General features: G+C 46.8%; 1 protein-coding gene across 2 annotated transcripts in view; it reads right to left on the reverse strand.

The window, feature by feature from the left end:
• dscam (DS cell adhesion molecule) overlaps window positions 1-21,386 on the reverse strand; it is a 220,777-nt gene that overhangs the window by 108,310 nt on the left and 91,081 nt on the right. For both annotated transcript variants that reach the window (XM_033032509.1, XM_033032510.1), the window contains 3 exons: window positions 11,362-11,458; window positions 4,541-4,669; window positions 278-445 (listed from right to left, as the gene is read on the reverse strand). In XM_033032509.1, coding sequence (XP_032888400.1) covers window positions 278-445; window positions 4,541-4,669; window positions 11,362-11,458 — 394 coding nt within the window. The remainder of the gene's footprint in view (window positions 1-277; window positions 446-4,540; window positions 4,670-11,361; window positions 11,459-21,386) is intronic.

Raw genomic sequence — 21,386 nt, forward strand, 5'->3', positions numbered from 1 at the left:
GTGGTGGGTGTATGGAACAGGCTGCCAGAGGAGGTAGTTGAGGCTGGGACTATCCCTCGGTTTAAGAAACAGCTGGAGAGTTACATGGATAGGACAAGTTTGGAGGGATATGGACCAAGCGCAGGCAGGTGGGCCTAGTGTAGATGGGGCGTGTTGGTTGGCGTGGGCAAGTCGGGCCGAGGAGCCTGTTTCCACACTGTATCAGTCTATGACTCTACGGCAGAGAGCTGGTTCCCCCCCCCCCCCCCCCACCCACCCTTGATCTCTGCCCATTTACCTGCTTCATCCGTGGTGATGGTCAGCTCGTTGCTAGCCTCGCTCTTTCCAATGCGGTTTTTTGCATACATGCGAATGTTGTAGGTGGATGATGGATGTAGATCAATGATGGTGGCCTGGTTTAACTGAGGCGACACATCTTTTGTCCTTTGCACAGCATCCCAGGAATCTGCAGAACACACAGAACACATACCCCGTCACAAGCCCTTCAGCACCACTGGGTATTGTTACCGCAACGTGTCATCATTGGGGATTGTGGCACCCATCAAAATATTTATTCAGGCTGGCGAATGGAATGCTCTTCCAATGATTTCTGTGCTCGGTGTCATCAACAAATTCCTGATCTTAACCTGACCCAAACAGCGGGAAAGAGGAGAGCTTGGATTGTGAGCTTATTTTAAACCCCTTTTTTTTTTTTAAAAGGACACACAGTGCTGGAGCTGCTAAACGGGTCAGGCAGCATCTCAGGAGAACATGGATAGGTGATGCTTCGGGTCGGGACCCTTCTTCAGAAAGGTCTGAAGAAGGTCTGAAGAAAGGTCCCGACCTGACACGTCACCTATATTGATTAGTACGGGTGTCAGGGGTTAAGGGGAGAAGGCATGAGAATGGGGTTGAGAGGGAAAGATTGATTGAATGGCAGAGTAGACTTGATGGGCTGAATGGCCTAATTCTGCTCCTACCACTTATGAACTATCCATGTTCTCCTGAGATGCTGCCTGACCGGCTGAGTTACTCCAGCACTCTGTGTCCTTTGTTGTAAACCAGCATCTGCAGTTCCTTGCTTCCAATATAGTTTAAAACCCCTGTCTAATCTTAAAGTCCAGACCCAGCCTGGGGCAACCCAGTAGTTTAGCCTCAAATCAGGCTGAAGGGCTCAGAGCATTACAATAGACAATAGACAATAGGCGCAGGAGTAGGCCATTCGGCCCTTCGATCCAGCACTGCCATTCACTGTGATCATGGTTGATCATCTACAATCAGTACCCCGTTCCTGCCTTCTCCCCATCTACCTTGACTCCGCTATCTTTAAGAGCTCTATCTAACTCTCTCTTGAAAGCATTCAGAGAATTGGCCTCCACTGCCCTCTGAGGCAGAGAATTCCACAGATTCACAACTCTCTGGGATGAAAAAGTGTTTCCTCGTCTCTGTTCTATAGGGCCTACCCCTTGTCCTTAAACTGTGGCCCCTGGATCTGGACTCCCCCAACATCGGGAACGTGTTTCCTGCCTCTAGCGTGTCCAATCCCTTAATAATCTTACATGTTTGAATACAATTACAATGTGGGCAGAGAAGAATATTCCTCCCATCCATTGCATGTCGGGGCCTTGTCACAGTCTCCACTAAGAGCAGAGTTGCAGTCACAGCTACCTGCTGTCGGGCTGCTGTTAGCCTTGCCGTTATGATCAAAAACAAATATGACCATGCATTTATGGAAATGGGGAGGGGGGGGGGGGGGAGTGAAGAAGCCACTTGGTGTTGCGCGCTCCAATTAACCAGTATGTTGCACACTTGTGGCAAGGATGTAATTTTCTAATGACCGTGTGATACCTGAATTGCTAAACAGCGCTTCTGAAGCAAGCTAACACACGACTTCTGTTACAATAGCCCATGGGTTTTCTAATATTCATAAGGTTAATGTAACTGACACTGAGTATTTACAGCCTCGGGGCACTGGCAGCCTTAAACAAAACCCCCCACTGAATAATTAATGATAACACGGTATACTTTACATGGGAAAATTAAACAAATACAAGCAATGGTGTGACAGATGTAAAACAATGAACGGATGACTATAGCTACTGGTTTGCCTCCCTGATTTGACATAAAATATATTGGTCTTGATGTGGCAGAGGCAACTGGGAAGCTTTTCAATTTGCACTCGCAAGGATAGACACAAAAAACTGGAGTAACTCAGCGGGACAGGCAGCATCCCTGGAGAGAAGGCATGGGTGACGTTTCTTCAGAACAAGTGCCTCGACCCGAAACGTCACCCATTCCTTCTCCCCAGAGATGCTGCCTGTCCCGCTGAGTTACTCCAGCTTTTTGTGTCTATCTTCGGTTTAAACCAGCATCTGCAGTTCCAACCTACATATTGCCCACGCATTAGCAAGGAGCTGGTTTGAAGCCTGTTTGTCCCTGACTGGAAGGCGAATGGGGAACTGCGAGTCGCTCTCTGTCTCGTCTCCGTCGTAGACTGCTGTCTCTGCTGGGATGGTTTCATGGAGGCTGTCACGTGGAGTCTCGCTTTCCATTGTTCGCCCGCAACACGCGCAACGGGTCCGTCAGTCCTTGGCCCTCAGCTCCTCCTGTGCCAACTGGACAATGGATTCTTGCCAAGTAGTCTGAACCACTGAGCCTGCGTGCATTTGTATCGATCTAGCTCGAGCTAGTGAGGTGTCAATTGCGATTTCAAATAACATTCAACTTTTCTGGCTCAGAATAAAAAGAGCATAGATTGTACAGCCTCATTCACAAATGCAGCAATGTGAAGCTTGTGGTTTGTCAAATGCCAAAACACTCAATTCTAAATTTCCTACTCCTAAATTCAGAAGTGATAGGAGCAGAATTAGGCCATTCGGCCCATCAAGTCTACTCCGCCATTCAATCATGGCTGATCTATCTTTCCCTCTCAACTCCATTCTCCTGCCTTCTCCCCATAACCTCTGACACCCGTACTAATCGAGAATCTATCAATCTCCGCCTTAAATATGTCCACAGATTTTGCCTCCACAGTCTTCTGTGGCAAAGAATTCCACACATTCACCACCTTCTGACTAAAAACAAATCCTCTTCATCTCCTTCCTAAAAGAATGTCCTTTAATTCTGCGTCCAGAATTGAATCCATTGATGGCCTCCACAGCCTTCTGTGGCAGAATTCCACAGATTCGTTATTGTGTTGTTCCTCTATTTCCTCTCTCTTTTAATTCAATCCTTTCTTTTGTTTCTCCTGCTGCTGTGGATTTGACTCCAGTGCCTGGCATCTCCTACTCCATCTTTCTCATTCCTTTAACCTGAGGCCTACCGATCCATTACCTAAGTCCACATACCTCACTGCATTCGCAATTCCCATTATCAGCTTGCATTTGCTGCAAACTAATGGGCCTGTCCCACTTAGGCTATTTTTTAGGCAACTACAGGCGACTAGTTTGTCGCCACATGTTCGCCGGTGGTCTCCTCAGTCGCGCAAAAAGTCGTATCGTCTGTTGAAAAAATTTCGGCGACAGTGGGTTTGACGCCAGTGAGCGTAGCTTGACTTCTCCTGACGTAGGTGCTGTCATAGGTTGTCGCCAGGATGACGTAGGTTGTCGCCAGTTTTTTGGGGATCTGCTATCGACTATGATAGTCGCCGGCAGTTGCCTAAAAAATCGCCAAGTGAGACAGGCCCATAAGGTACAGAAGTGTTTCGATGCAAAAAAAATAATGTGACCGATGGAGGCAAAATGGGACAATAACACAATGAGCCGCTTCACCAAGAACTAGCTCGTTATGGCAGCAAATACCTGCCTATGAACCGGAAAAGCTAAAATAACTGCCTCTTTCCTTCACTGCCAACAGCTTAACTGAAAATAAAATTCTCGACCTTAAGAAATATCTTGGCTACAGAATTGGTTGCTGGAATGCTCGTAGACCAAACCCTGGGTCTGGTCTAGTTTGGTTTAGTTTCGAAATACAGTGCAGGAAACAGGCCCTTCGGCACACCCAGTCTGCACCGGCCAACCATCACCCTGTACACTAGCTCTATCCTACACACATTCGGCACAATTTGACAATTTTACCAAGGCAATTAGCCTAAAAACATGTACATCTTTGGAGGGTGGGAGGAAACCGGTGCACCCGGAGAAAGCCCACGCAGGTCACGGGGAGAACGTACAAACTCCGTACAGACGGCACCTGTGGTCAGGATGGAACTCGGGTCCCTGGTGCTGTGAGGCAGCAACTCTTCCGCTATGCCACCTGTCCTTCCCTGGATCCCGCTCGCCAATTCACTTCTCAATCTCCCCTCCACCCATTCCCTCCCAACCATGTACCGTCTACCCAACAGGATGGGACATGAGTGAGGGCTTCCTGGCTCCTGTTGATTAACCAGGGTTCTGCTGCCACATTTGAGTAGGGAAAGGGACTCGGGCAGCAACGACACAGGAAGGAAAATCCTCTGGGGGAATTCCCAGGAGAGTTCTGCAGCCCACATCCCCTCATCACCGTCCCTCGTGACTCCCCCTAGAAGCCCCCGAACATAAGCTCTTCGGTTTCTGGAACTCACCTGATTTGTTTTTGCATTCAATGTCAAAGCCGGTGATGGGACTGTTGCCGTCAAAGCCCATGCTCCACCTCAGCGCAATGCTCCGCGCTCTCACTTCACGTATCTCGATCTCTGGAGGGTCTGGAGGCTCTGCAACATGCCACGATGAAATATTTCAGGAAGAAAAGTTCACCAAAGTCAATTGATTCACATCCAATTTCTTGTTGCATTCAGACATTGACCTTGGAGGAAGCTCTTTACTTCAAATCTTTGCTAGAAATGAATGGTAAAGCTTACAAGTTTTCCTTCCATCTTGGCCACAGTCCCAGAATGAATCAGACTGTTTTTAAACTGGATGTCCTACTTAACCATGTGATGGATTTACATCTTTACAAAAGGCATCCACTTCTACCTCCATACCATTGTGCAGGTCCAACCATGGCCTCAGCCCGTGGAACATTAGAACATTTGTAATGTTCTTTCTCGCGGAGAAAGACAGGGTGGTGAATCTGTGGAGTTCACTGCCACAGAAGGCTGTGGAGGCCACGTCAATGGAATTTTTAAGCCAGAGATAGATATATTCTTGGTTAATACGGGTGTAAGGGGTTATGGGGAGAAGGCAGGAGAAAGGGGTTAGGAGAGAGAGATAGATCAGCCATGATTGGATGGCGGAGTAGATTTGACGGGGCTGAATGGCCCAATTCTTTCCCTGTCACTTATCAACATGGATCTGTGACTGAGGAACTAGGAGGTCACTGGAAGTGTCTTGAAAGCAGTCAGTAATGCGCTCGTAAAGGTGCTGAAGGACCTGACGAGTATAAAGGTAGACAAATCTCACAGGCCTGATCAGATATATTCGAGGCCACTGCGGGAAGCTAGGGAGGAAATTACTGGGGGCCCTTGCCGGGATTTACGAGCTGTCATTAAATACAGGCGAGGTGCCGGAAGGCTGGAGGGTGGCAAATGCTGGGCCTCGATTCAAGAAGGGCTGGGAACTACAAACCAGGCCAGCTGCCGGAGGAGGTAGTTGAGGCAGGTACTATTGCAACGTTTAAGAAACATTTGGACAACTACATGGATAGGACAGGTTTAGTTTAGTTTAGAGATACAGTGAGGAAACAGGCCCTTCGGCCCAACGAGTCCGCTCCAACCAGCGATCCCTGCATATTAACACTTCCCTACACACACTAGGGATAATTTACTATGATACCAAGCCAATTAACCTACAAACCTATACGCCTTTAGAGTGTGAGAGGAAACTGAAGATCTCGGAGAAAACCCACGCGGTCACGGGGAGGACGTACAAACTCCACACAGGCAGCACCCACTTAGAGGGGTATGAGCCAAACGCATGCTGGTGGGACTAGTGTACATGGGATATGTTAGTTGGTAAGCCAAGTCGGGCCGAAGGGTCTGTTTCCACGCTGTATGACTCTATGATGTTATGCCTCGAAAAGCTATAATGTGGAAGGAGGCCATTTGCCCGATTATGTCTATGCCTGTTGAAACAGAACTACTCCCATTCTCTGTGTTAGTCCCAATCAAGTGCATGGTAAATGTGAGAATGTTTCTTCTCCACCTCCCTCCAAGTCCTCACTACCCTCTAAAGGGCCTGTCCCACTTTCACGACCTAATTCACGAACTCTGCCAAGTTTGCCCTTGACACATACTCGCTGCATGGTCGTCACGAGGTCATAGGAGGTCATAGGTAGGTGATAGCAGGCCATGATGGTACTCGTGGCATCAAGTAGGTCGGGGCGTTTTTCTAGCCTGATGAAAAATGTCCACGGGTAAAAAAGGTCGTGAATTAGGTCGTGAAATTGGGACAGGCCCTTAAATTAGATTTATTTTCCTCACCTTCCTTAAATCCTTAAACCATCAATTGCTTTAAATCTATTCTGCTTGATTGCTAACCATTCTGCAAAACAGATTCTTCTTATATTCCCATGTAGGAGCCTCATAATTTAATGCACCTCAATTATATCTCATTCAGCCCATTTTATGCAAAGAAAACATCTCCCACCTGTCTAATTGTTCCTCGTAGCTAAAACATTCCACTCCTAATACAATCCTCGTAAATCTCCTCTGCACCGCCTCCAGTGTCATTACTTTTTTCCGTGTTGCCTCAGCTAATAAAGGAATTCATTCCACTTGCTTTCTTAAATCACCTTTATCAGCCTGTCCTTCAGCCTTCAGCGTTTGACAGCACTGGGCCTGTGCCCGCTGGAGTTTAGAAGGATGAATTGAAACTTACCGAATAGCGAAAGGCCAGGAAAGAGTGGATGTGGAGAGGATGTTTCCACTCCTGAGAGAGTCTAGGACCAGAGGCCATAGCCTCAGAATTAAAGGACGTTCCTTTAGGAAGGAGATGAGGAGGGATTTCTTTAGTCAGAGGGTGGACGAATCTGTGGAATTCTTTACCACAGAAGGCTGTGGAGGCCAAGTCAATGGATATTTTTTAAGGCAGAGATAGATTCTTGATTAGTACGGGTGTCAAGGGTTATGGGGAGAAGGCAGGAGAATGGGGTTAGGAGGGAGAAATTGATCAGCCATGATTGAATGGCAGAGCAGACTTAATGGACCGAATGGCCTAATTCTGCTCCTATCACTTATGACCTTAAGGATCTGGGAATACACACTGTAAAAAAGAACTGCAGATGCTGGTTTAAATCGAAGGTAGACACAAAATGCTGGAGTAATTCAGTGGGACAGGCAGCATCTCTGGAGAGAAGGGATGGGTCTCGAAGGGTGTCGACCCGAAACGTCAGCCATTCCTTCTCTCCAGAGATGCTGCCTGTCCCGCTGAGTTACTCCAGCACTTTGTGTCCACCTTCGATACACACTGTAAGGTCCCTTTGTTCTTCAACTTTGCTCAATATCCTCCGACTTACAGTGTGTCTCCTGTGTCATAGCTATGCCCTAAACGACAGATGGCACAATGGGCTAAGTGTTCGGCTGGCAACCGGAAGGTAGCTGGTTCGAATCCTGCTTGGAGTGCATACTGTCGTTGTGTCCTTGGGCAAGACACTTCACCCACCTTTGCCTGTGTGTGTCCTTGGGCAAGACACTTCACCCACCTTTGCCTGTGTGTGTGAATGTAATTATGTGAAGCACTTTGGGGTCAATGCAAGTTTCTTATTATTATCATCTGGATTAAATTTAATTTGCCAGTTTACTGTCCAATTAGCCAGTGTATCTTTTGAGCTCGCCATCAGCTTCATTGCCAATGTTTATATCTTCTGCAGACACAGTATCGTGTCACCGCATTTAAGTTTATGTCATTTGATAGCTCTGGGCATGTACTCGCTGGAGTTTAGAAGCATGAAATCTAATTTAAACCTACCGAATAATGAAAGGCCTAGTTGGAGTGGATTTGGAGAGCATGTTTCCAGTTCTGGGAGAGTCCAGGACCAGAGGATACAGCTTCGGAATAAAAGGACCTACCTTTAGTATGGAAATGAGATGGAATTTCTTTGGCCATATGGTGGTGAATCTGTGGGACATGTTGCCAGAGACGGCAGTGGAGGCCAAGTCACTGGTTATTTTTAAAGGGCAGGTTGATAGGTTCTTGATTAGGAATAAGGGGGAAAAGTTTAAGGATAAGGGGGAAAAGTTTAAGGATAAGGGGGAAAAGTTTAAGGATAAGGGGGAAATCTTTTAGGACCGAGATGAGAAAAACATTTTTCACACAGAGAGTGGCGAATCTGTGGAATTCTCTGCCACAGAAGGTAGTTGAGGCCAGTTCATTGGCTATATTTAAGAGGGAGTTAGATGTGGCCCTTGTGGCTAAAGGGATCAGGGGGTATGGAGAGAAGGCAGGTACAGGATACTGAGTTGGATGATCAGCCATGATCATATTGAATGGCGGTGCAGGCTCGAAGGGCCGAATGGCCTACTCCTGCACCTATTTTCTATGTTTCTATGTTTCTGTGGAAGGGTGTCAGAGGTTACAGGAAGAAGGCTGGCGAATGGGGTTGAGGGGGGAGAAATAGAGCAGCCATGAATGAATGGTGGAGCAGACGCAACGGCCTACTCCTGCTCCTCATGAATGTATGAACTGATTACTGTGCCTAATGCCAGAGAACCAGGTTTTGGGCTCTGTGCACTCTCACTGGAAGAAGATGTCCGGTTACAAAAACTCCCTTCAAGTGAACATTGACTTCTCCAACTTCCTGCTTAACCTTCTCTCTCCATCCCTCCCCCTTCCCAGTTCTCCAACCAAACTTACTGTCTCCGCCTACATTTTGCCTCTGCTTGCGTTGTTGTTAACTTCTCCCAGCTAACAATGATCCATTCTACATGTTCCTTGATCTCCATTCCCTTTGACCTGCTTTTCACACCTTGCACTTTCTCATCTATGTATTTTCCTCTCCCCTGACATCAGTCTGAAGACCCGAAACGTCACCCATTCCTTCTCTCCAGAGATGCTGCCTGTCCCACTGAGTTACTCAGACATTTTGCGTCTATCTTCGGTTTTATCCGGAATCTGCAGGTCCTTCCTACACATCCCATCAACTTTGTTCCCTTTGCTCCCTGCGACTGAGCCAATTTTGAGAGAGTCTGGTCAGACAACATTTCTGGAGACAAGGAATAGGTGATATTTTGGGTCGAGACCCTACTTCTGCCTGCCTGTCTGTCTGTCTGTCCGTCTGTCTGTCTGCCTGTCTCCGTCTCTGTCCCTGTCCCTGTCCCCGTCCCCATCCCCATCCCCATCCCCATCCCCGTCTCCGTCTCCGTCTCCGTCTCCGTCTCCGTCTCCATCTCTGTCTCTCTCAGTCTCTGTCCCTGTCTCAGTCTCAGTCTCAGCCTCTGTCTGTCTCTATCTCTCTCTGTCTCTGTCTCTGTCTCTGTCTCAGTCTCTGTCTCTGTCTGTCTCTGTCTCTGTCTCTGTCTCTGTCCCTGCCTCTGTCCCTGTCTCAGTCTGTCTCAGTCTCTGTCTGTCTCTGTTTCTGTCTCTGTCCCTGTCCCTGTCTCTGTCCCTGTCTCTGTCCCTGTCTCTGTCATTGTCTCAGTCTGTCTCAGTCTCTGTCTGTTTCTGTTTCTGTTTCTGTCTCTGTCCCTGTCCCTGTCCCTGTCTCTGTCTCTGTCTCTGTCTCTGTCTCTGTCCCTGTCTCTGTCCCTGTCTCTGTCCCTGTCTCTGTCATTGTCTCAGTCTGTCTCAGTCTCTGTCTGTTTCTGTTTCTGTTTCTGTCCCTGTCCCTGTCCCTGTCCCTGTCCCTGTCTCTGTCTCTGTCTCTGTCTCTGTCTCTGTCTCTGTCTCTGTCCCTGTCTCTGTCCCTGTCCCTGTCCCTGTCCCTGTCCCTGTCTCTGTCTCTGTCTCTGTCTCTGTCTCTGTCTCTGTCTCTGTCCCTGTCTCTGTCCCTGTCTCTGTCTCTGTCTCTGTCTCTGTCTCTGTCTCTGTCTCTGTCTCTGTCTCTGTCCCTGTCTCTGTCCCTGTCCCTGTCCCTGTCTCTCTGTCCCTGTCTCTCTGTCTCTGTCTCTGTCCCTGTCTCAGTCTCTGTCTGTCTCTGTCTCTGTCTCCCCCACTCTCGGGCACAACTTAAAACCACCTCCCACGTTGTCAAAGCTCTTTGCCTCCCACTGATTCCCCGTCCAGTTTGTTCTTGTGCCACACCTTGGGACTAGTGTTTTCATTAATGGTGTCAGTTAAAGTTGCTGCTGCACTGCTAACGCCCACTGAATGCTGCATAATACCAAAGAACAACCTTGATGATGAATAAAATATTGCTGGGAACCTTTGGCTGTTGTGGAGTAACCTTGGGCATTTCAATATATTGTCATGCAGGGCTAAGTAACAGTCTATTGATGTGTGACCTTGGCATTTCCAAGTGATGGTGAATATCATTATAAAATGATAAAAAAAGGATGGCGAATCAGTGGAATTCTTTGCCCCAGAAGGCTGTGTCCATATTGGATATTTTTAAGGCAGAGACAGATAGATTCTTGATTAGTGCGGGTGTCAGGGGTTATGGGGTGAAGGCAGGAGAATGGGGTTAGGAGGGAGAGAGAGATCACCCATGATTGAATGGCGGAGTGGACTTGATGGGCCAAATGGCCTGATTCTGCTCCTATCACTAATGACCTTATGTCCTTATAAAACAACAGCTATAACTCCTTCTCCTGCTAAGTAAGCTTCAGAATTGTTGTATAACGTTGGATACTTGGACATGACATTGGATACTGTAATATTGTTCAACTGTATATAGTTGCACAGTATCAATTGGGAAATATAATTTAACTGGTGATATTTACTTACTTATGATGGATTTGATTCAGCCCATCATAGAGTCATAGAGTCATCCAGCACGGAAATAAGCCCTTTGGCCCAGCTTGCCCATGCCGGCCAAGGTGCCCCATCTACACTAGCCCGACCTGCCCATGTTTGACCCATGTCCCTCTAAACCTTTCCTATCCATGTACTTGTCCAAATGTCTTTCAAATGTTGCTGCAGTTTCTTATGTTATAGTCTACATATTATAATCATAGTACTTGCCCCAACGACCTCCTCCAGCAGCTCGTTCCATGTACCCACTACCCTCTGTGTGAAAACGTTACCCCTCAAGTTCCTATTAAATCTATCCCCTCTCAGCTTAAACCTATGTCCTCTGGTTCTTGATTCCCTTACTCTGGGTAAAAGACTGTGCCACCACTGTACATATTCCCCTCATAATCTTATCCACCTGTTGAAGATGACTTCTCATCCTCCTATGCTCCAAGGAATACCATCCGAGCTTGCTCAGCCTCTTCCTCCACCACACCTTCTATGTTCATGCAGTGAGGATTGGCCTTCAGAGTCGACCTTGCGCTCCCTGCACATTGAACAAGGTGACGTTACATCCTACCTTGCACAGTAAGCTGTATCAGCCCTCTATCCTCGCCGTAGGAATTGATCGCATGGCAAGAGAAGAATCCGGAATCCCCTCGCACTGTTGGAGTAATCTGAAGAGAGAAAAAAATACGGAACGAATAGAAAGTATGAAAACGCGCAGCTGCCTTACTGAAAATATGAAAAGTAATCGGGTACATAGCAAATTGATCAGCATCTGAAGTGCGAAAATCCATATAATACTAGTGGTGCAAAAGATCGAAAAAGCGCCGGGCAGCACGGTGGCGCAGCGGTAGAGTGGCTGCCTTCCAGCGCCAGAGACCCGGGTTCGATCCTGACTAAGGGGGCTGTCCGTACGGAGTTTGTACGTTCTGCCTGTGACCTGCGTGTGTTTTCTTCGAGATCTTTGTTTTCCTCCCAAACTCTAAAAACGTACAGGTTTGTAGGTTAATAGGCATGGTATAAATGTAAAAACAATTGTCCCTAGTGTGGGTTGCATAGTGTTAATGTACGAGGATCGCTGGTGGGGACTCGGTGGGCCGAAGGGCCTGTTTCCGTGTTGTATCTATAAACAAAATGACCAACAGCTTAACATTTAAGTGCCGAAACAAAGAACTGCAGTTGCTGGTTTATACCAAAGAGAGACAAAAAGAGCTGGAGTCACTCAGCAGGTCCACACTGTATCACTATGACTATTAATACAATCCACATTCCTATTTACTGGTTATTGGCCCTCACTATCCTTTCCCTTACAACACTTCCATGCTTCAAACCAGAGACCTTGTGATTTGTACAGCTGATAATAAAATAATTTGTGACCTTGGCTTTACTTCTCACCCAAGGCCCAGCACCCCCATTAGAGTAGCATTCCCCACCTACTGTGGTGGTGAGCCAATTTAGATTCTACAGCCGAACCCCTGGAGTGGGATTCGAACTCACGGCTCCATTGTGAGCCCTATTTGTCAGAGTGAAACAGTCATGCATTAAATACTGCAACTTCCTGAAAGAGGCAACAGGTCGTGCCGGCGAATCCTTAACCTTAAGGGCCCGTCCCACTTGGCCGTTATTTGCGCGTCACGCAGATAGCGCACAAAGATTTCGTATATCATAAAATCCTGCGACGCCGCACGCAGCCGCGCGTCACTGCCTATGTCATCGTGCACCATGCGCGCGTCGTGACGCGTAAATGATGTCGCCTAAATTACGCCAAATGACGGCCAAGTGGGATAGGCCCTTTAGACAGAAGACACCACCACCATCCTAAGCAATTAATTCATTATCTTATAGAAGTGAGCAGATTAACTGCAGAATGGTGCACGGTTTAGATATATATAGAATACATTCCAGTTATCCTTGCCTGAAGAAATATATGAGGAGACTGGTGCACACAACTTCAGAAAGGTTGACAGTGATGGTGAGTGACTGTTCACATTAGATTACAACTAATCATGGATAATTCCTATCAATATTTCTAACACGAACCATGCTGTACCTATAATCTATTGCTCGAAAAAATTCTCCCGATAAAACCCATATTTTATTCAAATGAACTGAATAGAGGAGTAAGTTTTTAGTGTTGACCCACTTACTGTGGACATTTGTGTTAGAGGACAGACGTAGGAACACAATTGCCTAATTCACAGTCTAGGTGAGTTCCCATCCATGTGAATCTAAATGCTCTCTGGGGGACCTTGGCTTATTAAATACTTCACGAACAGGAGGCCACCATTCAATCTCAACAGCCCTCTCCACCTTTCAAGTAAATCAGAGATACAAGGGCATTGAGGGAAGCTAGAGTAGAAATTGCAGGTGTCCTGGCTGAGATATGTGAGATATAGAGGTGGCAGGTGGCGCAGAGGTGGAGTTGCTGCCTCACAGAGACCCAGGTTTGATCCCGACTACGGGTGCTGTCTGTACGGAGTTTGTACGTTCTCCCCATGACCGCGTGGGTTTCCTCCGAGATCTTCGGTTTTCTCCCACACTCCAAAGATGTACAGGTTGAGGCTGCAGCCACTGTTTGAATATCTAAAGGGGCTGCTCCTTGCCTTCTGGCTGCATTTTTCACCCACCATCCTCATCTTTGGACACCCTGTGCGTAGGGGAGAGGGTAGGGCTGAAGATGTCCTGTTTAGGTTGCTCCTGGGCCTGGCCAAGCTGGCCATCCGCGAGTCACGGCGCCAGACGGTGGAGGACTCTACCCGAGCCGGCTGCCTGCCTATTTAAGAAGGGCTGCAGGGAAAAGTTTGGGAACTGTAGACCAGTGAGCCTAACATCTGCATTAGGCAAGTTACTGGAGAGTATTCTGAGGGATGAGTTATATATGCATTTGGATAGACATGGATAGTCAGCATGGTTTAGCACATGGGAGATTGTGTCTAATGACCTCTGATTGAGGTTTTGATAAAGTGGCCACAAAGGGTGATGAAGGCAAAGCTTCAACATTGAAGAAATGTTGCTTCCGCAAGGCATTTGAAACATTGTGCGCAGTGGACTGCTCTGGAAGGTCAGTTCGCATGGGATTCAGGTGGAGCTATCCGACTGGGTGGCACGGAGGCGCAGCGGTAGAGTTGCTGCCTTACAGCGTCAGAGACCCGGTTTTGATCCTGACTACCGGTGCTTGTCTGTACGGATTTGTACGTTCTCCCCGTGACCTGCGTGGGTTTTCTCCGGGATCTCAGGTTTCCTCCCACACGCCAAAGACGTACAGGTTTGTAGGTCAATTGGCTTGGTATGATTATAAATTGTCCCTAGTGTGTGTAGGGATGTACGGGGAGAACGTACAAACTCGGCACAGGCAGCACCCATAGTCAGGATCGAACCCGAGTCTCTGACAGTGTAAGGCAGTAGCTCTACCACTACGCCACCGTGCCTGCTGCCCTCCAACATTCAATCATGGCCGATCTATCTCTCACTCTCAACCCCAATCTCCTGCCTTCTCCCCGTAACCCCTGACATCCATGCTAATCAAGAATCTATCTATCTCTGCCTTAAAAATATCAATTGTCTTGGCTTCCACAGCCTTCTGTGGCAATGAATTCCACAGATTCACCACCCTCTGACTAAAGAAATTCCTCCTCACCTCCTTCCTAAAGGAACATCCTTTTATTCTGAGGCACTCAGCCATTCAATAACATTGAGCAAATCGCAAACGAACCACAACTCCACATTTAGATTCAGATTCATATTAGTTCACTGCTAAATAAACCCGGTGAAATGAAATGTCACTGTTTGCATGAAGCTCATGAGCAGCGTACATGGTAATGAAAAATGCAACAATAAATCTACATATTTAATATTAAAATAAAGTACAACATGGGCTTGTTTTCTTATTGTTTTTTGCACTAATGACTTGTTTTCCCCTAGCACCTTTCTTTTAAATGTCTTGCAGAATTCATGCATTATTTATGTTTTTGTGTGTTGCCTGAGCCCATGTTCCAGTGAAGGTAGACAAAAATGCTGGAGAAACTCAGTGGGTGAAGCAGCATCTGTGTTGCTGTAAACAAGATTTTCATTGTACTTGTACCTCACCGTACTTCTGTATATGACATAAGCTTGCTATATTTAAGAGGTAGTTAGATGTGGCCCTTGTGGCTAAAGGGATCAGGGGGTATGGAGAGAAGGCAGGTACAGGATACTGAGTTGGATGATCAGCCATGATCATATTGAATGGCGGTGCAGGCTCGAAGGGCTGAATGGCCTACTCCTGCACCTATTTTCTATGTTTCTATGTTTCTATGTAAGCTTGACTTAACTTGAAATACTATGATGAATGCAATAGAACAGAATGGGGCAGACACAGCTTCCAAGATGGCGCCCATCCCAAGCGACTAACTGCGTGCTAGCCACAGAGACAGATCTACAATCACACATTACAATCGCTCCACACTCTTAAATCTCCACTCCTCTATACACTGTAAATGGCATGATTGTAATCATGTATTGTCTTTCTGCTGACTGGATAGCACACAACAAAAGCTTTCCACTGTACCTCGGTACACGTGACAATGAACTAAACTGAACTAAGTCTTTAATAGTGCAGAAAATGCTGAGGTCCAATGACTGATTACGCGGATGAGTTAGAGATGAGGGTGAGAATGCCTGCCTGGAGCTCCAAGGGATTGAAGAGAGGAGAGGGAATGGCCAGGATGGAAGGCATCCTAGACAATACCTCCTGATGCAACACACCATGAACATGGACTGGTTAGAAGGAATTGAAGAGCCTGGGGGTAGACACAAAATGCTGGAGTAACTCAGCGGGACAGGCAGCATCAATGGAGAGAAGTAATGGGTGGCGATTCGGGTCGAGACACTTCTTCAGACCTGAAGTGCCTGTGTTGGACTGGGCTGCGTTCACTATTTTTTAAAGTATATTCTGCATAGAAACAGGCCCTTTGGCCCAACTTTGAATGAATGAATACTTTATGAATAAAGACTTTATGAATGAATTATTCGTTGGCATATGTGACAAGTCCCAGTGAAATTCTTTGCTTCCATACCCAAGGTATGCAATAGTCACCACATAAAGGGCACTGACAAACGTACAAAGTATCCCGCCAGACCCACCTATGCTCCATCTACATTAATTCCATCTGCCTGCTTTTAGCCCATCTCTCACTAAAACAATCCTATCCACCCAATCTCTGCAGGTTCAGGCCATCAAGATAAGAGAATTGCTATAACAGGCTAAGCTCTCTTATTTTTTAACAGTGATCTGGAATTTTAGATTCTCCCACAAGAGGCAACATCCATGGCAACTGGTGTCCCTCCCGTTATAGAGTCATAGAGTCTTATAACAAGGAAGGTCCTTCGGCCCAACTTTCCCACACCCGTCAACATGTCCCAGCTACACTAGTCTCACCTGCCTGCATTTGTCCCATATTCCTCTAAACCTGTCCTATCCATGTACCTGCCTAAATGTTTGTTAAATGCTGCAATAGTACCTGCCTCACCTAACTCCTCCAGCAGCTCGTTCCATACACCCACCACCCTTTGCGTGAAAACGTTACCCCTTAGTTACACCTATTCAATCTTTCCCCCTCACCTTAAACCTATTTCCTCTGGTCACGAGACTCTGTGCATCCAGCCGATCTATTCCTCTCATTATTTTGTATGCCTCTATACGATCACCCCTCATCGTCCTGCGCTCCAAGGAATAGAGTCCATGCCTGTTCAACCTCTCCCAATAGCTCAGGCCCTCAAGCTCTGGCAACATCATCGTAAATCCTCTCTGCACCCTTTCCAGTTTGTTGATCGTTCGTACCCAGTAGAAGTTTTGATATGGTCTCCATTCCATGACTCATTCAAAGTAACACATCTTGACTACCTTCTGCCAAGTTATGTGTCGACTCTTCAATAAGACCCCAAGCGTATGTTCAAACTCGTAATCTTCCTTACTACTGTTTCGCATGTACACATTGAGATCAAGTGATGTGTATAATATTTCCTGAATCTCTCATTGACCACAGTCATGGAGTCTTAGTGTGGAAACAGGCCCTTTGGCCCTACATCCACACCGGCCAATATGTCCCAACCACACTAGTCCCACCTGCTTGCGTATGGTCCATATCCCTCTAAACCAGTCCTACCCATGGACCTGTCTAAATATTTCTTCAGGCTAGTTTACTATAGCATGATAATTCTTTGAACTGTACACGTCTACAAATTGATATCTGATTTTCTCATCTCTGAATTCATCAGAAGAACCAAGTAATCATATAATCTCAACCTTGTTTTCTCATACCCTGTGTTTCAATGCCTTTCTTTCACTGTCCTGATTTCTTTGAACCAGATTCAGTCACGTCCTAAGCCTTCAGGGCACCAGCATTTTTGCAGGAGTGTTGAGTCAAGAGTGTTTTATTGCCATGCTATTTATTGCCTTTCGCTGTTCCTTGGTACACATGACAATAATAAACTAAACTAAACTAAATTCAGTCTAGCTACCTCCAGACTGCACCAAGTGCGAGAGGAAACTCTACCCGCTAGCATTGATTGTCCTCAGTGGCCTCTCACCTGGATAGTTGCCTTCCACCTGGCTCCTCCTGCCTTTCTTCCCAGGCTATCTTCCCCTAATGATGTGTTCTTGGGCCTATTTTCACTTTGCTAATGTGTAGGAAGGAACTGCAGATGCTGGTATACACCGAAGATAGACCCAAAATGCTGGAGTAATTCAGCAGAACAGGCAGCATCTCTGGAGAGAAGGAATGGGTGACGTTTCGGGTCAAGACAGGTCTGAAGAAGGGCCTCGACCCGTAACATCACCATCTCTGGAGAGAAGGAACCGGTGACATTTCATGCAGAAGGGTCTCGACCCGAAATGCCACCCATTCCTTCTCTCCAGAGATGCTGCCTGTCCCGTTGAGTTACTCCAGCATTTTGTGTCTATCTTCCCTTTGCTAACTTCCTGTTGGCACATAGCAACCCTAATGGGCCTGTCCCACTTAGGCTATTTTTAGGCGACTGCCGGCGACTGTCATAGTGGTAGCAGGTCGGCGAAAAACCGGCGACTGGACCCCCCTTCGACGTCAAATTTGAAATAGAATCATTTCTTTAACAACAAAACAAAAACCGAAGTCGCAGACGGTCTCTGAAAAATTTTCAACATGTTGAAAATCCAGCGGCGACCAGAAAGACGCTGCAACTCTTTGGGCGACTGAGGAGACTACTCACGACCACACAGGCGACACCCCGGCAACCATGTGGCGACAGCCTAGTCGCCTGTAGTCACCTAAAAAATCGCCTAAGTGCGACAGGCCCATTAGTCTGATGCACGTCTGCTTCAATAGAGCCCCACGCCCTGGATTCGAACCTACAAGCCCCCGAAGATGAGTTTGGGTTGGAGCCTCGAGGTCAGGGACAGGCCGAGGTTGTAGTCTCGAGGTCGGGCCGAGGCGGATGGTCCATGTTGCCGAGAACAAAGGGGGAACCCAGTGTGGGGGAAGCACTGAGAACAAAGGAGGACCCGGCATGGGGGGGGGGAGCACTGAGGACAAAGGGGGCCCCAGTGTACTTTTAGTAAAGGGCCTGTCCCACGGGCATGCGACCTGCATGCGGCAAGCGCGACCTAAAGGGCCGTTCCCACCAGCATGCGCCTGCATGCGGCAAGCGCGACCTAACGTGGTCGCTTGAGCCGTACAGCATGCGGCAAGCTCGACCAAACCAGAAGCGGGAGCCGCGCGGAAGTCGAGTGAGTGACACGCGTTGAGGCGGCTGTGCGCCGGCAGGCCGTTGCCGCGCGGAATTTTTAAACACGGTCGGTTTTTCGGAGCTCGGCGCGATGTCGGGACCAGCTCCGCACAACTCCATGCGGCTTAGGTTGCGCTTGCCGCATGCAGGTGCATGCTGGTGGGACCAGCCCTTTAGGTCGTGCTTGCCGCATGGAGTCGCATGCTTGTGGGACAGGCCCTTAACTTTGTCAGCACCTTTGTGGCGACTCTTTTGTGTACTTTGCATGCAAATACCAAGCGTGTCACCGCGCCTAGGCTAGGTGCAAGTGACAATAAAGCATTATTATCATCATCACAAGCAGCAGGCCCACGACACAGAGATCAGTTCACGAGCAGTGACCATTTAATGACCTTTGCAGGCGCCAATCGATTTTTAGCTGGGGCTCTCCGAGAATTAAATAATCGTTGGGCCTCAGCTGGCTAACCAAGCATTGATGAATTTCAAGCCCAAATTCTTTTATTCTTGCATGAAAGCGAAAGAAAATCCTTTGCAACGTAAATCCCTCGCATTGTTCAAATAGCGTTTTAATCTGGTGGCAGGTCCGTGAAGGGTAACTCATTTAAACCGGGATATTTAATTGCATCCAGAGCGAAATTGATTTTCCTTCTCTGTCTCCACGCCGCGAGTGAGAGAATATTATCGGAGGCTTCAACATGAAGGTCTGAGGCATTTTCCCGAAGCAGCACTGATAGGGGTCAGGACGGGCTGTTGTTATAGTAACCGTGTCAAGAAAAAAAACCCACCAGTCGCTGGGCTGGCTGATTAAAGGTGGGAAGGATTTTAGAGATCAAAAAGAAGATACTGATGGAGCTCTGAAACATTTCAAGACCCGGGCAGAGAGAAAAGAGAACTGAAAAGAAGCAAAGATCAAAGAAGTGCAGCGATTGTTATTCAATAGGTGAGCATTAAAGCTCTGATTCATTGGGCTCTGATTGATTTTTTTCCTCTCCGTTCATTAGTGTAAACTGCAGCCTCACTGGGGCACTGCCTGTGGGGCTGGACTCTGAGATCTTTAGAGTTGGCTTCTTGATGCAGCCTTAATGTAAGCAGGTGCAACCCTTTGAATCCATGTCATTGAGGGTAACAGCGTTAGAGTTTCCCAACAGAAGTACTTCACACAGATGTTGCTGCTGACGGTGTTAAAAATGCGGCTCTATTGTGTCCATCACCCTATGAATGTAACCTATAATGAGTGTTTGCCGGCACTGGGCCTGTACTCGCAGGAGTTTAGGAGAATGAGGTGGGGGACCTCATTGAAGCGTACAGAATAGTAAAAGGCTTGGATCGAGTGGATGTGGAGAGGATGTTTCCACTAGTGGGAGAGTCCAAAGCTGGAGGGTACAGCCTCAGAATTAAAGGACGTTCTTTTAGGAAGGAGATGAGGAAAATTTTCTTTAAAAGATTTTAAAAGGGAAATTTTTAGAAGATTGAGGGGGGATCTTATAGAAACTTACAAAATTCTTAAGGGGTTGGACAGGCTAGATGCAGGAAGATTGTTCCCGATGTTGGGGAAGTCCAGAACAAGGGGTCACAGTTTAAGGATAAGGGGGAAATCTTTTAGGACCGAGATGAGAAAAACATTTTTTCACAGAGAGTGGTGAATCTCTGGAATTCTCTGCCACAGAAGGTAGTTGAGGCCAGTTAATTGGCTATATTTAAGAGGGAGTTAGATGTGGTCCTTGTGGCTAAAGGGATCAGGGGGTTTGGAGAGAAGGCAGGTACAGGATACTGAGTTGGATGATCAGCCATGATCATATTGAATGGCGGTGCAGGCTCGAAGGGCCGAATGGCCTACTCCTGCACCTATTTTCTATGTTTCTATGTTTCTTTCGTCAGAGGGTGGTGAATCTGTGGAATTCTTTGCCATAGAAGGCTGTGGAGGCCAAGTCAGTGGATATTTTTAAGGCAGAGGTAGATAGATTCTTGATTAGTACAGGTGTCGGAGGTTATGGGGAGAAGACAGGAGAATGGGGTTCAGAGGAAGAGATAGATCAGCCGTGATTGAATGGCAGAGTAGATTTGATGGGCCAAATGGCCCAATTCTACTCCTATTCCTTATGACCTTATAATAATAATTTTATAATAATTACTATTTATATAGCACTTTTCATACACTTGAATGCAACCCAAAATGCTTTCCACAAAAACACAGGTCTAAACAAAAATAAAATAAAAAACAGTAAGGACATAGTCAATTAATAGCATAAAAAGCACAGATTTATATAAAATTAAAAAGAAAAAAATTTCAAGCGTGTAAGAGGACAAAAAAACAAAAACACTGAGCTCAAATACAGAGTCCTATATATTATATGATTTTAATGAGCTGCTGAAGTGGATGCTGAGATAAATACAAGAGAATAAAGATAATTTTTACAATGTCATCAGAAGAAGTAAAGTCAGTTAAAAGCTTGATTGAAAATGATTTATGTATAATATTCCCTTGCACATGTATGCAAGATTCTTCTGCAGTTGTATCGGGCTCTGGTGAGACCACATCTGGAGTATTGTGTACAGTTTTGGTCTCCTAATTTGAGGAAGGACATCCTTGTGATTGAGGCAGTGCAGCGTAGGTTCACGTGATTGATCCCTGGTATGGCGGGACTGTCATATGAGGAAAGATTGAAAAGACTAGGCTTGTATTCACTGGAGTTTGGAAGGATGAGGGGGATCTTATAGAAACATATAAAATTATAAAAGGACTGGACAAGCTAGATGCAGGAAAAAAATGTTCCCAATGTTGGGGGAGTCCAGAACCAGGGGCCACAGTCTTAGAATAAAGGGGAAGCCATTTAAGACTGAGGTGAGAAAAAACATTTT

The sequence above is a fragment of the Amblyraja radiata genome, chromosome 14 (genome assembly GCF_010909765.2).
Source record: "Amblyraja radiata isolate CabotCenter1 chromosome 14, sAmbRad1.1.pri, whole genome shotgun sequence".
Classification (NCBI taxonomy): domain Eukaryota; kingdom Metazoa; phylum Chordata; class Chondrichthyes; order Rajiformes; family Rajidae; genus Amblyraja; species Amblyraja radiata.